The sequence below is a fragment of the Sipha flava genome, unplaced genomic scaffold, assembly GCF_003268045.1.
Source record: "Sipha flava isolate LNK unplaced genomic scaffold, YSA_version1 50061_pilon_pilon, whole genome shotgun sequence".
NCBI classification, from domain to species: Eukaryota; Metazoa; Arthropoda; class Insecta; order Hemiptera; family Aphididae; genus Sipha; species Sipha flava.
This window is the reverse complement of record NW_020273364.1, coordinates 14,332-31,226: the sequence shown is the minus strand read 5'-3', so window position 1 is coordinate 31,226 and position 16,895 is coordinate 14,332. Positions and strand designations below refer to the sequence as shown.

Here is a 16,895-nt window from a genome sequence, read left to right as displayed (position 1 = left end):
AACGAATAAATATTTATTTTTTCATAAAAAAGTTCACATTTTTATGTATTTACGTATTTTTTATATATTTATAAAAGTTAATCGAATTATAATGTGTACAGGCATTTTATAACATCTGTTATTTCTCTTATTTAAAACGAACGAAATTGCAATTAAATCCTCTTGCATTTAAATATCAAAGATGAAAAGTTGTGTAACTCAAACTAACAAGAGCATTCTCTTGTTGCCCAGAGAGAGGGATATGGAGAGATAAAGAGGGAGAAAATGCTCAGTATTTTGTTAAAATATTATGAAATACTGCGGGTAAAATACAGATAATATAGAGAGTAAAATACTTATTTTTATTAATTAAATTCCACGGATTTCGCTAAACACGGGGCACTCTTACGAATTGATTCATTTCAATCTACCGCGACAAGCGCGTAATGATGTAGAAGTATAAAAGTATACACACAAAAAAAAAAAAAAAAACAATAAAACACAATTTTATCCGAAAAGACAAGCACTCGCTCATCACACATCTCGCTTCTTTTCGCAGAGTCTTGCGTACCTCTTAACAATTCCTTACAGAAAACACGTAAAATTTCAATCGACTTTACATAGTTCAGTTCATAATTCGTTTGACTGTTAACTATTTATAAGCATATCCGCTCTACGTGCATTACAGTGGTAGTAATAATAATAACCGTTATTATTATGAATTCATACTTCACGCACAAACGTACGACCGTACACAATTCACTCGTTTTGTAATATTTATGCCCGACGAAGGGTATACAGACAAACTTATGTATAAATATACATCACAAAGTGTACTTCTAGCCACGCACAATAACATGTATTTATATTTGTAGTGTATACGTTCTAGATAGTATTATGTTGTCTGTTGGTTAAGAAGCTTCTGACGTAATGCCACCAGTCGTTTACGCTTACGGCACGAAGATACGTATATATATCCTCGTCACCTCATAATATATAGTGTGTATACCACATTGTTGCGGTATCGTTCGGTTGGTCTGTTGTCGACGTTTAAAATCGGTAACAAGACCAGTAACCATCCCCCGCTGCAGTCGTTTAAAAACAAAACTATTCTGAAGACCTTCGTTCCAGTCAACCTCTACGATCGTCCTGCAGGTATAGCGGCCCGCCCCAAAACACATAATGCCATGTTTTCTTTTTATTTCATATGTATGTATAAACATACGTACACGTACTTGTACAAAAAACGTATATTATATACGCGTTTGTACTACGTGCGGACCGTGAAAATATTCGGTAATTATTCTCAATATTTTTAAAAAAAATAACGACTGCTGTGCAAAATGGTTTTTTCGGAACACTACGTGTTACGTGTATACTTCTGATCGTGAATCCAAATCGCAACACCTACGCGCGCATATTACAGCCGAGTGCAATGGGTTATGAGCTTTGTGCGCACGCGCAGCCCTGCGACGAGAAGAGCTGTTGCCGCTGCAGTACACTCGTATATTCGGGCATAATCCAATAACTACAATGGTCAAAACGTATTTTATGTGGAAAAAACTGTCCGAGTACGGTTGAAGTAACCCGATGATGTTATAAAAGGCCAAGAAACTGTAAAAGCGGTACCATTAAAAAGACGTTACGGCCATAAGCGCGCATAAAAAAAAAAAAAAAAGGAAAAGAAAAAGGTCGCAATACCGGACGTAATTTTCGGGGCCTTTGCCCAGGGACAACACACAGCTCTAAAGGCTCGTTATTTTTCATTTTATGTGAAAAAGCTCACGTTCAACGGGACAAATTTTTATTTTTCAATTTCCTCTCAGTTAGTTGACACAAAGGATACTTAATGCTTTTGGTCTTCGAGATTTTCATCCTCGGGCAGCTTTATTTCTACTCGGCGGCACGCAATCGAATTGAATGTGACGCGAAAACGGTGATCCGTTCTATATTATATAATAATAATAATAATAATAATAATAATAATAATAATAATAAAAATAATACACGTAACGTTAATACAAAAATACATTATTGTAAGGTTAAAAAAAGGGGGAAAAAAACACCAACCGTCCGTAACGCATGAAAGACTGGGAACATAATAATATATCTGTTTGAAAAATTAACAAAAAAAGAAAACAAAAATCGCGATAATATAACGAAAAATCAGTTGACGAAACGATGCCGAGACGCAACACGAATTTATAGCGGTAGTATACGAATGTCCGATGGTCTTTTCCCGTACACACGTGTGTGTATATCATTTATTTATGTACGAAATATGCAAGACGTTTTACTGCGACGTGGCGTGCTATGTACCGAACAGTACCGCAGTCGACCCCGAGACTATATATAGGTGACTGTAAAGCTAAACCTCCTCAAGGCCCTAAGTGAAACGTCTACTGTAGCGAATTATACCGTATCCGTTCGCACTAGTCGTACCGTGCATAAGTGGTTCGGATTTCTTCGTTTTTATTCCTCGCAAATCCGTTGAAATGTTTCCGTCTAACGGTATGTATACGAACCGTTTTTATTTTATTTTGTTTTATTTTTTATTTTTTTTTTTCCACGGCCAATAAATTATACATCGAAACCGATAAACAAGAAAGCTTTAGAAGTACAAACGCGACGAAAATCGAATTCCACGCCACTCCGCAAAACCGTCACCGACTGACGTCGCATCCGGAATAATATATATTTATACATATTATACATAATACATATAAACCCACACGCATACGTATAGCTATATATATATATATATTGACTCATCGTATTCTGAAAGAAATCTGTTTTAGTTTTCCGTAGTTTAATGTATGCATAAATTCAATACGTGTAATCCAACGACGTTATTTATTTAAACCGAACCCTCGTGTTCTGATGATGTCTTTAGTTACAGCACCTGCGACGATCATTACGAGCACAATTATAATTACGTAAACGTTAGTTAGTAAAGAAAATATATATCATTTATTAACAGAAAAAAAGTTTGATTTATAACTATATTCTATACCATTAAATATATTTCTAGAAATAAAGTGAAATTGACATAATTATCTTATAGCTGGTTGAAATTAATAGTCAAATGCTACGCTATACACTATACTACATTCTTGGTACACTACCATTTATAATGCAATGTAAACAATATTTAATTAGTTGTAAATGCTGTATACCAGTGGCGTATCCACGGGGGTGGTTATGAGGGTTCAAACCACCCCCTTGGGCTTTTTTCTTAATTTTATTTTTAATAATTTTTCGCGTTTTGTTACGATCAATATTAATAGATCAGTTGCGTTTAAGATTAACCAATTAACCAAGTATCAAAATATGAAAATGTAAGATTATATAAAGGTAATAACGTTCTCTATAATACCGATGATCATAAATATTGTTATTGTATATTATAGATTTAAAGAGCGTATATTAGTTTTATAATTAGATATTTTAAGTATTTTTTCACAAAACATCAATCACAATCAGTAAGTACTATTATTTGATCTTGGAAATATTATAGTTATTTCTTTCTTTCTTATCCGAGAAGTTGTATGAACAAGTTGACGTCTTTACATTTATAGTCTTACATTTCACAGAATTAAAATGGTAAGTGTTAACAAAATTAATTAGTTTTATAATACTAAATAATTTTTTTTCCAATATTATATTATATACAGTATAGTATATTATATTATAACTAGTAGATATTATAAAATATGATTTGTGTTTTATAATTAAATAATTTTAGACTCATTCGAAAAGTGAAAAAAACCATCGTGATAAATTGATTCTTTTTATTTACTTATGTTAAAAAAACAAAAAGTAAATGTATAAATGTAAATGTTATGAAATAAATTTTGAAATAAACATATAGATAATATAATTATTTAGTAGATATATTTTTATTCCTGTAACCACCCCCATAAAGTCATTCTGGATACGCCACTGCTGTATATAAATATTGGATTATATTATACCATTCAAATGACGAATATCATTTTCAAAACATATAAGTTGAAATTCTATCAGAATCAAAAAATAATTTTATCTTAAAAAATAATACCCGCATAATGTTTATCGTACAAGCGTCTGAAACGTATTCGTAATTACCACCACGTATAATATCGTACTAATATTTAATCGTTATCCATTTAAAAAAAAAAAACCAAACAGATTTTTTAAGTTTGATAAAATAAAAATAAATATATGAAAAACTGCTTGTGCCAATTCGATATAAAAGTTTCCAACAGTGTTTCGCGGTTATATATAAATATATTTGTATTGCCATTTTTATACTCTGCAATAACATTGCCAGATAACCGTTATATACAGCTAATAGTGTTGTATCGTATTTTTCTTTTAATGTTAATCCACACAAACATATACACAAAAAACCATACGCACACACACACACAGACGTGCGTATAATGTATATTATATAATTATTATATTATTGTACAACGTTGTACAATAACTCAAACGAATGGTTTTCGTTTAGCTGGCATACCTTATCACTGCACTGCACAATGTATTGCGCTATGATAATGTACTCAGAGTTCCGTTTCGCATCGGTGCTACCCGCCCGCCGCTGCAGTTGTTTTTTTCGAATTTTCGAAGACCCAAAACTTACATGTTTCACGCGCTGACCAAGACCGGCGAAGGCTGCGTCGGTGGCCGCGAAACCCTAACACGGATCTCCGGTCATTCAACACGAAATGCAAATGTTGTAAGCTCCACCGCCATAGGGTCATGTCGACGAAGCGATATGAAAAAAGGTTGCACGGGCGTTCTGTCCGGTGTGTATTTCTGTACGACGGCGTAGCGCGCGACCATGATGTATTAAGAGGTCGGGCGCGTAAACCTTCTGCGGTTAGTCTGTTTTTAATAAAATAATAAATTGCGCGCGGTTTCTAAAAACGTTGGAGACGGTTACTTGTTGTACGTTCGAAACGAACTTCCGCGTCGTAATATACGTTATTAAAACGATAAGTCAACGGCGCGCGCGTGCGGGGGATAAAAAGGCATTGTTAATCACGCGAGCGCTCGCGCGCGCAATAACGACGTCGATTAGTTGACAACGCCGTACGACGCGGTCCTGCCGCTGCGCGCTTACGTTTTTAATTTCAACCGTATTAAGCCTCGCGCGCTTTCCACGTCTCTCCGCGTGATATATCAACCGGCGTCATCGTCGTCGTCGTCGTTGTCGTCATCAGTTTTATTCCGTCCAGGTTTTTTTTTTTTTTTTTCATATCGCAGCAACGCGAGCGTAAATATATATATGTGTGTGTATACATGTGCGCGCGCGCGTGTGTGTGTACAAGAGCTTATCTGGGTTTCGCTTTGTCTTCCCGTCCGGCACAGGAGATTTCCTTTTAATCTTTCATCTCGGGCTGTACCCGTGCGAGGATATAGTCTCTTGATTCACATCAATCTTTATCCAATTTAAAGCCGCCGGGTCTTTGCACTACCCCCCCCCCCCTCATCCTCCAGATAACCCTTGTGCACCGCGCCGCTGCAGCGTTGGCAACGGCAATTAATCAATTCATTTTTTTTCTTTTTACCCTCTTTTCCGCCGCTCTCCTTTTCATCGTTTTCCCGGCGCACTCACCGCCCCGGTCTCTGACGAACGTAACGCGCCCGTCCATTATGTTCGCATGCGAAATAATATAACGCGCGCACGCTGTTCGCGCGCACACGTCGTGATACAGTTACGCCGAGCAGCGTCGAGGGCCACCGAGAACGAGCGAATGCCGGACACGGGGTGTACGCGCGCAAACGTACCCCGGTCCGCGGTAATATAAATCGGGGGTGGCGACGGGAACGAGGTCGTGGTGCAATAAAGTGTGGAGCACACGTCGAAAAAATGCTACGGAATGTCGTCGACGGTCGACTTCGCGCGAGCGTGTGTGTGTTCTGTCGATCGTCCGTGGCGAGGAACGACTCGGTCGCGAGCGAAAAAAGTATTGCGTGAAATTTTTCCGCGACCAATATAATAAAATAATAATAATAGAACGATGAAGACGCTAAAGGGTGAAAGAATGTAAAAGAAAAAAACCGACCGACAAGAAATTGCAGTAGCGGAGCCCAACGTTTTTATTTTATATTACGCGTAAACGGTGGAAGATGTTATTATACGATAGACATAGTGGCAGGGGCAGCAGGGAGGGGTAGGAAGATGGAAAAAGGGGTGGTGACAACAGGAGAATGTAACGGAGCATCAGCCGCTCCGTACAATATTGGGTCCATTAGCGTAATCGTGGTACAGGGAGCTTTTTGACAAATGGATTTCGTGTCGTGTGCGGCGGCTGCTGCTGCGGTGCTCGTATTATTTTAATATTATTAATATTAATTGTGCGGCCCAAAGAAAAGGATAATTGACAATGGCGAGATATAATACCCTGTCTGCGCGGAGCAGCCGACCCGTCCCGAGCTCGGCGTATATGCGCCGTGCACGCACTCACCGCGCACGCCCGCGTGTGTTCGTTGATAATATTAGATGCGCACACATTTATACGTCACAATATTAATATAATAACTATAATAATGCTCTATTTAAAGTTATTTTCGCGGTACACGATTCACGTATTTGATGTTCGATCGTAGTAGGTTTAGTACCAAAACATAACTTACACCGTAGAATATTGTAAACGAAACTAACGGTCTCGTATCTATACGGTCTTTAAACCGTCTTGTCCGTGTTTTCAAAAAGTTAAAAAAAATAAAAATATTAATTCACATCAATCGAGACTAAATATTAATTTTTTTTATTTAGCGAGCTATTTCCAACGTTACAGAAACAACGGTAAATTTTTCATTTTTACTACATTTTAGATCCTAAGCTCGTAACTAATATTGATGTTTTCAGTTTTTTTTTTTTTCAATAAGCCATCATTAATTCGATAAGCCCGAGAACGTCACTAGTCAATAATAAACGATACGGTCTCATAAAAATTTAAAAAAAAAAAAAAACAATCTTACTGAAAAGTGAAAATAGATAGTTGGTATTGTTTTAACAGTTACAAGTCAATTAATTGTTGCAGTTTAAATTGGATTGGATAAAATAAATAGGTAAATAGTAAACAATAAATTATCGAATCAAACGTGCGATTAAATTTTAAACAATTCCGTGTAAAAAATCACGTTCGTGCACCGTAGTATTATATTATTGACGTTTGATAGAGAAGAATTTGTTAGAAAAAACGTCGTTAAAGTTTCACAACAGCTGGTCATTCGGTTTCCGATGCTTATAATATTTTGTATTTGTGTGTGTTCGAACCAGCGTGGGCTGTGCATATTGTAAGTGATGCACGATTTAAACCCAATCGCCTTTAATGAACAAGTTTTGTAAGTGCAATACATTATAAAAGTACACGGCTGAAAGGTTGAAATATAAATGATCCACGTAAGTTGATTAGCCGAAACTCTAGGAGTTAATAATTAATGATTTGTCTGACGTATAAATGACGTATAAATAATAATAATGCGAAGGCGGATTGCGTATAAACTATTAATTATGAACGAGACAATTAAATATATAACATTAGGTAGGCAAATATTAATTTCCAGTGTAATGGTAATACTCTTGACCATCAATAAAAGTGTTTCAACCTCGGCAACTACAAGGCCAAATAGATTGTGCTACATATCATATTGTTTTACTTGTATCATAGTAACTTATCAACGAATTCGAATTAAACGGGGTCAGATATTTGTCATTAATATTTCACTCGGCCGATATTTAATTTGGAAGCACAAACATGTACTACTTCCAATACGTAATTACGACCGTCGTTATTTCCGATCTGCATCAAGGCGTGAATTGTATTAAATACCAAAAACAATGTGACAATTGCCAGTTATAAATAATATACATCATTTTGACTAATTAAAACATTCTATTTTATTTTAAAACAGCTGAAAACCGAATTAAACGTGTGCACATAAAAAAACGGAAAGATTATAGAACTGTTGTTGGTAAATACCTATAATATATTAATGCAATAGTGTGTATATGAATATTCACGAAGTAACATTACATAATAGATAATATACAAATAGAAATATATTATTAGTTTGTTTTCGTGTTAAGTATAAAATGTAAATTAGCATTTCATTGTTTAGACAAATTACATTTTAATTAATACGAAAAAACGCTTAAACGTTGTACCGAACAATTTTTCCGGACATAATTAAGACGCTGCATAGTTTTTTTTCATGCAACCAAGTAATGAACGAGTCGTAGATAATAATAAGATTCTTACATCGATTGTAGTTTTCATCTATTAGTTATCAATTATTCTCCTTGTGTTGTTGGTTTATAACAATAAAGTTACTACATACAAATATGACACTTCTCCTAAACGATAATTTCAAACGCTAATGCCCATACGATTTTAGTTTTCGAGTATTGCACGATTGAACGAACAAACTGCATTGATTTTAGATAAATTAAGTATTTTATTTTTAAAAACACTTATAAGAATGTTCACCGAAAATCTCGTTTGCCATATAATTGTAGATTACAAATTAAACTTTGGTACTTTATAGTGAAAATTTATAGATTATTTTTCAGTCATTTTTCCAGACCAAAAAAAAAAAAAATTTAAAAAAAAACAATAATTAAAAATATAAGATTAATAAAATGCATTCAAGCAACTGCGGTTTTCGTTGTTCGTATTGATTTTGATAAAATTAATAATTTTCTATGTACGGTCTCTTAATATACCTACGAGAATAATTTTATCGTATATTTGAACTACACAAATCTAAGATAAGTCGAATAATTTGCCGAGAATTTTTTTTATTATTCACGAGCGTTTATTGTTTTCGTAACACATCAAAGGCGAACCATGTTAAGAATCGGTTTGTCACCGTTATCGAATTTAAACACTCCCCGCTTCAGCACCGCCTCGTCGGATTTCAAATATTTGATTTGAAGTGGCCAATAGTCGCCGATACGCAACCATGGACTACGAATAATTAAAAAGATCGTGTACATATTGTGTGCTATCGACATAAGTTCAATTCGACCTCGGCCAAAGCGGTCGGCACAACAAATACCGTGCCGACATCGCCATACACAGTACACGCGTATAAAACGAAATTATTCAAATATTTTAATGTTTACAAACGTAGTGCTGCCATCGTAATAGAAATTAGGAAGTACAGAGCCTACGCAGTGTTTTCAACGGCGACGACGATGCGGTCACGGTATGCTCAACCGCCCACCGTTCAGCCACTTGTAAATTATCCAACCCAATGTAATATTATTATGATTAGCGATCCTTTAATATGTAATGGCAACGCATCGCTACCAAACTCGAATACCTTTTAAGCACGCCGTACATTATTAATACATTTGTACATACACGCATCAGATGTAATATCGGAGCACACTTCTCGAAATATTTCTCTCTCCTTCTCTCTCTCACTCTCTGTCCTTCTTGTTCTCTTTCAATTTTCCACTTCAACGTTCACACCGCAAATTACAGCCTTTGAAACAACGAGTTAAATGTGTTTACGTTTAACCATCATGATGTACTTTCGTCTTTCATATTATTTCAAACACGGTTAGCCTAATGAGCACCGTCCTCTTTCGTACTATTTTAAACACTGTTGATCCAATAACGTTTGTTGATGATTATTAATCATCTGCTTTAATACTATTTATTTGTATTTAGTGTTTGTCTACCAATACGTATGTAGTTGTAATGACGTACAATATTAAAGTGTCCAATAATAAATGTATACAGGTAATTAATTAATTAACAGCTAATTATATCTTATAAATTGTGTCCTTAAAGCAGGCACGGATCCAGAGGGATGGTAGGGGCGACCTCCCCCCCCGTTGGCCATATCAAAATGTGTTAATTTTATTTGATGTACTATTAAATTACATTATCTTGTGTAATAACATTTTAATGTATTGTTATTATCACACATTTTCGTATTTTATTTTTATAACATAAATTAATGAATAGTCGATAAGAACAATATTATTATGACCGACGGCAACCGTCAGCCAGCCAGCCCCGACCGACTCATAGAGTATACTTATTACGATATCAATTATAAGTAATAATCCGCCCCTTCCGTTATGGTAGGCTGGATCCGCGCCTGCCTTAAAATCCTACTTGAATCAATCGTTGATTATTAATGACAACAAAATACCGACTAGAATATAATATCGTGAAAAGGTACATTTTTCTGCACAAAAAATGAAGCAGAATATCAAGTATGAGTGTTTACTAAATCAATCGTTTTGGAGCAAATCGTTAGTCCGATTTGGGTTTACTATAGGTTAGATAAACTATTGAAATATTAATTGAATCCCTTTGCGATGGTAATACTGTAGTAAATATTTTTATACGATTGTTTTAACGTAATATTATCCGAATCGCAGTAACGTGTTTTAACGTTTCATAAAGATGATACATCAATCCTACAGCCTTTTTAATTCCTTTGTAATTTCAGTAATTACATAAATCCAGAATTTGTTATAAATATATATAAAACGAACATAATATCCAAGGTTAGCTTTTATTTTATTATTGTATGTAAAACGAAATAATTTAATGAGTATTTGTTCCTTATTTCTTTTAGGATAAAATGTCAAATGAACCATTGGATCGGACGTACAGAATCAAACACTTATTCGTCCAGACACGTGAGTTTATTCGGTTTTGACGACCGTTTGAAATGAAGAAAAGTTAAACGTTTATATTTTTTCAACTATACATGTCATATCTAAATTTTAGTTCATACAAATTAGACTTAATCTGGTCCCCTGCATTAGGAGATAATAATTTCTATTCATAATTTTATCTCCGTGCGGGTCTCGACCACGTTACGGAATCCACCATCAACCAATTATTTATATTTGACCGTTGTAATAGTTTATAATCGTTATTGTCCCTTGAACAATATGATTATGTCCGATTTATAATTATATATGCTTGTATTATCCTATAGATTCGTATTTGTACGTCTCATTCTGTGACTCGAAGTTAGACTTTGTATTTCAGGATATTTATCGACTAGTTGTTTACAAACGTTAAACATACACGTATACATAGCATACGTTTACACTGTATTTTTATTTATTTATTTTTTTCGATTAAATAAATTCACATTAAATGTTTTTTAACGATGCGTAACGTCGTCGTGAGATTGTAGCACTACATTTTTATCGTTATATTATTAGTTCACTAAGCGACAATAACTTTTTCAAATCGTATTCTCTTGTGTACAATTTTTTTTTTTTTAATTGCGAACACCCGTCATTGTCGGTAGAGCGTATATAAATACTACGTTTTTTTTGGGTTTTTTATTTTTTATAAATCGTTGTTCAAATCAAGACGAAAATAAATTCTATTTTTTAACTACATTTAAAACAGATTTGCTGCTAGATATGTACAATACGTATACCGATACACAAGCGCGGTTGAATGCGGATTGCGCATTTGGTGGGTAGACGCAGACAAATAAGCATAACCAGGGCCTTATTTAGAAATTTGACACCAGGGGGCAACAATAAAAAACGCTTCATTATACCAAATATAAATTTCTGCAGTTTGAAAAAGATTTTTCTGAAGAACAATTCGTTGCTGATGTACACAAAAACATTCCAAGTGCAATGTCAACATAAGGATATATTGTAAATCTCTGGATCTATCGACAGTACTCGACCGTTACCAAGTATGTGTGTGTATGTGTGTGTCATAACGTCGTGATTGGCAATATATATATATTTTTTTGAGACACACTTTTTATTTTGTAAAGAAGTTTCATTTCAAAAATATAAGATCTTTAAATATTGAAAATATAAAAAATTAGCCGCCCTCTCATATTCAGCCGCCAGGGGCAATAACACCCTGTAGCTCCCCCCCTAAATACGGCCCTGAGCATAACACCACGTCGAAAATTGTAAATAAAATCGCGTTGAAACCAATCGTAATGATTTCGACGCGTACATATATTACACCTGTATGGTATTTTGGTTTGCTACCGGTTGAACTCGTGTACGACCACCGGCCACGAAGGGACGTCCACGAGTTCAAACGAGTCCGGCGAAAACGTCGACCGGATCCGTTGACAAACGCGTTTTACGTAACGTCCGAATCCTAAGTACGATAGCAATCGAATTACAATTTATTACGCGTACGGTAATATTCATACAACACGGTTGTAAATAATTCTTCGTTTGTATGTTTTAATAATTGTAATGATAATAATAATAATAATAATAATAATAATAATAATAATATAATTATCGATCCGTACGTAATGTGTACGTTTTTACAATATTATAAAATCGCTTATTTTTTTTTTTTTTTTTTTGGAAAAATTACAAACAATTTGAAAATACGACATCGCGCGCGCGTTGGTCGCGGATTCGACACGATGGACGTGCGCGCCCGTACTCAGGTCTTTCAGGTCTTCGTACACGACACGTGCACGATCGACGATAATAATGAACGGCAACGACATGCACTACTGCGTTTAATACAGCGGCTGTGAACGTCACAGCGATATGATTGGAGGACCGATCCGGCGCGTGCGGTGTGCCAGTGTTAATGCATTACTGTTGCTGTCGACGTAACGCTTTAACCGCTCCGTATACGGACGGCAGTCCGTCGAACACCCAGCGCAGTATCATCACACGTCCACGGAGCCCACGATCGAATATCGATCCGGCGGAACGCGGGCACGCATTCGTCACAACCGCTTATTATCGTTTTTATTATTATTATTATTATTATTATTAGAATATACGGTTTCGTAACGACGTGCAGCGGCCGCGAAGTTCAAGTCGGTACCGCCTACGTGGACGGAGGCCATTGGAAGTCGCTGTTCGCGTCGTTCGACGGCGTACGAACGGCAACGGTTTCCAACGGTCGAAACGCTGATCACGTCCAACGCAAACGATCGCGGCGACGTCTCTGCGGCTTCGTCCTCGGAAGCGCTTCCGATCGTAGCAATACGACGGCGTACCCGATTATAAATATCATGGACGTTCTCACGGGGGGAGGGGGATATGTAGAATTTTAGATAAGATGGATTTTCGTGATCAACTGATTAGCCACTTTCTTATGGCTTACATGAAATGTATTGAGATAATTTTAATATATTGTGCACCTAGTGCATACAATTAAATTATGTTCATAAATTAATTAATAATGACTAACCTGTATGTCACCAGATTTCCAATATCTTACGGAGTCATCTTCACGGAAATGTTTGAAACAAAGTGTTTTTGCGTTGAAATAAAGTCTCTTCTAGGAATAGCTTTTGCCCAAACTTCGCGTTGTTTAACATCTTTAGGTACACAGAACTGAGGGATTTTTTCAGGGTTGCTTTTATAGCCAGATGTACAGCCCGCAACACAACAATTCACCATAGGTATAATTTAACAATAATCGTAATTATTACGATTAAAGATATAATCATATAATTATATTATATTTAATCATGGAAACAATAATTAAATATTACGTTTGCAAAGAGAATAGATAGAGGAACATGGAGGAATGGCGGCCAGTGGGTATTACCGGTCAGTGATATATCTCATGAAATATGATAGCTAAAATTTAGATTTCAACGTTATTTGATAAGTGTTGTTATTAAAACCTAATACCAGATGTCTCAAAATGATAATCACAATTTTTCCCCCCCAAAAGTTTGTTATCAATTTATTATCACTTTTGATCTAATATTTTTCAAAATCGAAAATCATCTGAAGGTAAGAGTTTTAATTTTTTTTTCTACATTAATGGTTGTATTTATCTCTAAATATTATGAGGATTGCAATTATGTGATCATGATTTACCTAAATAATATAGTTTATAAGTAAATGCATGTATTTAAAAATAATTATGAAAGGGGTATTACCGGCCAAATATGATGGGGTAACTGCGGTAAAATTTTGTCCGACTGTCATTACCCCGTCTCAAATAAATTATATTAAATATTATAATTTAAATAGGTTAATAATTTATTTTAGATGCCACGAACATACGTTCGAAAAACAACTAAAGCTAGTTGGAAAACCGAAGACAATACAAGCCATAAATGTTGTTGCTAATAAAGAGATGAGTATGCGTAAAGCTACTAAAAAATGCAATATACCATACAGTACTCTTCAAGAAAGAATAAACCATAGTAATTATCAACCACCAAGTTTAGGTTGTTTGTCAGTGTTTTCATCATCAAATGAACAAAAAATTGCTGATCATCTAATTAAACTAGCTAATCTTTTTTATGGTTTGACCCCTTTACAACTAAGAGCAGCTACCTATACATTCGCTGTTAAAAATAGTATTAAAAACAAGTTTAATCATCATCATAAGCTTGCTGGTGTTGATTTGTTTCAAAATTTTATTAGACGGAATTATTCTGTAACTGAAAAAAACCTGAAGGCACTAGCATAAGTCGAATTACTGCATTTAACAAAACAGAGGTAACACTATTCTTTCAAAATCTTAAAAAAGTAATGGAAAAATATCATTTTACTCCAGCTAATATTTATAATATGGACGAGACAAGGATTAGTACAGTAGAAGATCCAGGCAAAATTATTGCTTCAAAAGGCCAGAAAAGAGTGGGCTCTATTACTAGTTGGGAAAGAGGAAAGAATGTAACAGTATTCTGTGGAATGAGTTCATCTGGAACATTTATTCCACCAACTTTCATTTTTCCTAGGAAAAGGATGAGCAATCAACTAACTAAAAATGGTTGGACTAATGAAGAAGTTTTTCTTGAATGGCTCAAACATTTCAACTATCATGCAAAACCATCTCAAGAATATTCTGTCTTATTAATATTAGATAACCACAACAATCATATTTCCATGGCAGCCTATGAGTTTTGCAGATCAAAACATATTATTATGTTATCATTACCATCACATACTTTCCATAGACTACAGCCATTAGATGTTAGTTTTTTTTGGTCCACTAAAAACTGCATTTAAAAAAAGAGTGTGATTTATATATTAAATCACATTGTCTAGTAAAAATAACACCATATGACTTAGCAGTGTTATTTAATAAAGCTTATTCTTGTGTAGCTACAATACAGAAAGGGATTTCAGGGTTTGCCTCAACTGGCATTGTGCCAATGAATCCGAATATATTCACCGATGAAGATTATTTTGCTTCTGCCACTTTAAATTGTGATAATCCAATTAATGTAATTGAAACTCCTAGTATTTTAAACTCAACTCCTCAATCTTCTAAGAATGCTGATGATTCTCTTGTTTCACCTCAAATATCTCAAAGCCTGGTTAGTATTGAAGAATTAACACCAAATCCTAAAAAAATGCCAATAAAAATTGTGAGAAGAGTAGCTGCTAAACAGCACTCCACTTTGATAACAGGTACTCCCATGAAAGATAAACTGCAAGAAAGAGAAAAAAAAAGAAAAGAAAAGTTAACAAAAGTAGAAGCAAAACTTTGAAAAATAGGAAATTCTAAACCTAGATGTAAGTAAATATAGTTTGGTAGTAAAAATAAAATATTATTTACATTTTATTTTTGTATTTTTTTAGGTACAAAAAAAGATGAAACCAAAAAACAAAACCTTTTTAATGAATTTGAAAATTATTCAAAACACAAATGTAAGTAGAATCAGTATATATTTAAATTATTAAGATGGATAGGTATATTTTAGGTACTAACTACAAAAAAAAAATATGTAATCAAATTGGTTTGTGTTTTTATAGCTAAAAAAAAAATAAAAATCTCTTCAAAAAGACTTTTTGATCAATCAAGTGATGATGAAAGTGTTGATATAATGGAGATATGTGATGATGATAGTGATGACAATACCAATGATGGCAGTGAATTATGTTTAATTTGTGAAGAGTATGGTAAAAATGAAGTTTGGTACGATGCACTAGTTGTGGGTTTTGGGTACACGCTGATTGCAACGATGCAGATTCACCAGAAGGCTACATTTGTGATATATGTAATCGACATTTAAGAAAGACTGAAATAAATAATTAAGTTCCTGATATTTGTATACTAAATTATACCTAAGTGTTAACTAGTTTTGTTATTATTAATTGTTAAATTTGATGAAAAGACTTGTCTACCTAAGAGCTATACATATTATAATTTGTTTTTTTTTTTTTTTTTTTACCAAGGATGTGGACTAAAATTTATATATCTATTCTATTTAATGATTATTATATTATGAAAATACATATTTACCTGCCTATATTTTATATATTAGGTAACTTATACTTGTTTATTAATAATATATAATCTGATATACAAAATACAATGCATAAAAAAAAATTTTAATTTAAATAAATTAAAAGTTTGTTCACTTTTGGTACCTAAAATATATTTTTTTATACTTTTAAAATTTATTAATACAAAAATTATACATTTCTAATGCATTTTAGTAATTCTTAATATTGATAAATATGTCTGTACAGATGACATCATATTTTGATCATAATTTGTAAGATTTTAAGAAATTTTTGTTTTGTCCTTTACTTTTACATGTATTTTTGTGTGATTTGTATTACCCCACTATATGGGTAATGCCGGTCATTTGCGTTTTTTTTTTTTAAATGAAAAAAAAAATATAACACTTAACTTTTAAAATTTGAAACTTATATATGTAGTTGCTAACAGCTTTGTAGTTCTAATTTTAGAAATAGTAAAATATTTGGTTCATTATTACCGGGGATACATGAACTCCCGCTTAGGTGGCCGCCATTCCCCCATCTTCCCCTACGATGGTTTTTTACTTTTGAACATAGTTCTTTCTGACCAAGGTGGATATATATCCACCTTGTCTCTGGCAAAAACAGTAAAATGAAAATATGATAAGTGATGAGCACTTTGTTCGTAAATCAATTACATTCGAAAAAATTAACAAAAAAGTACAAAACGACGTATGTTCTACAT

The 16,895-nt window shown here is 34.0% G+C and overlaps 2 protein-coding genes across 2 annotated transcripts; both read left to right on the top strand.

Annotated features, from left to right (window-relative positions):
- Positions 1-13,689: 13,689 nt before the first annotated feature.
- LOC112690369 lies at positions 13,690-15,432 on the top strand. The gene is made up of 2 exons (XM_025564374.1): positions 13,690-13,717; positions 13,979-15,432. The coding sequence occupies exon 2, from the start codon at positions 15,094-15,096 to the stop codon at positions 15,430-15,432; it is 339 nt and encodes a 112-aa protein (XP_025420159.1). The 5' UTR covers positions 13,690-13,717; positions 13,979-15,093.
- LOC112690370 lies at positions 14,507-14,947 on the top strand. Its single transcript, XM_025564375.1, has one exon. It carries the CDS (start codon positions 14,507-14,509, stop codon positions 14,945-14,947), a length of 441 nt encoding a protein of 146 aa, XP_025420160.1.
- Positions 15,433-16,895: the final 1,463 nt, after the last annotated feature.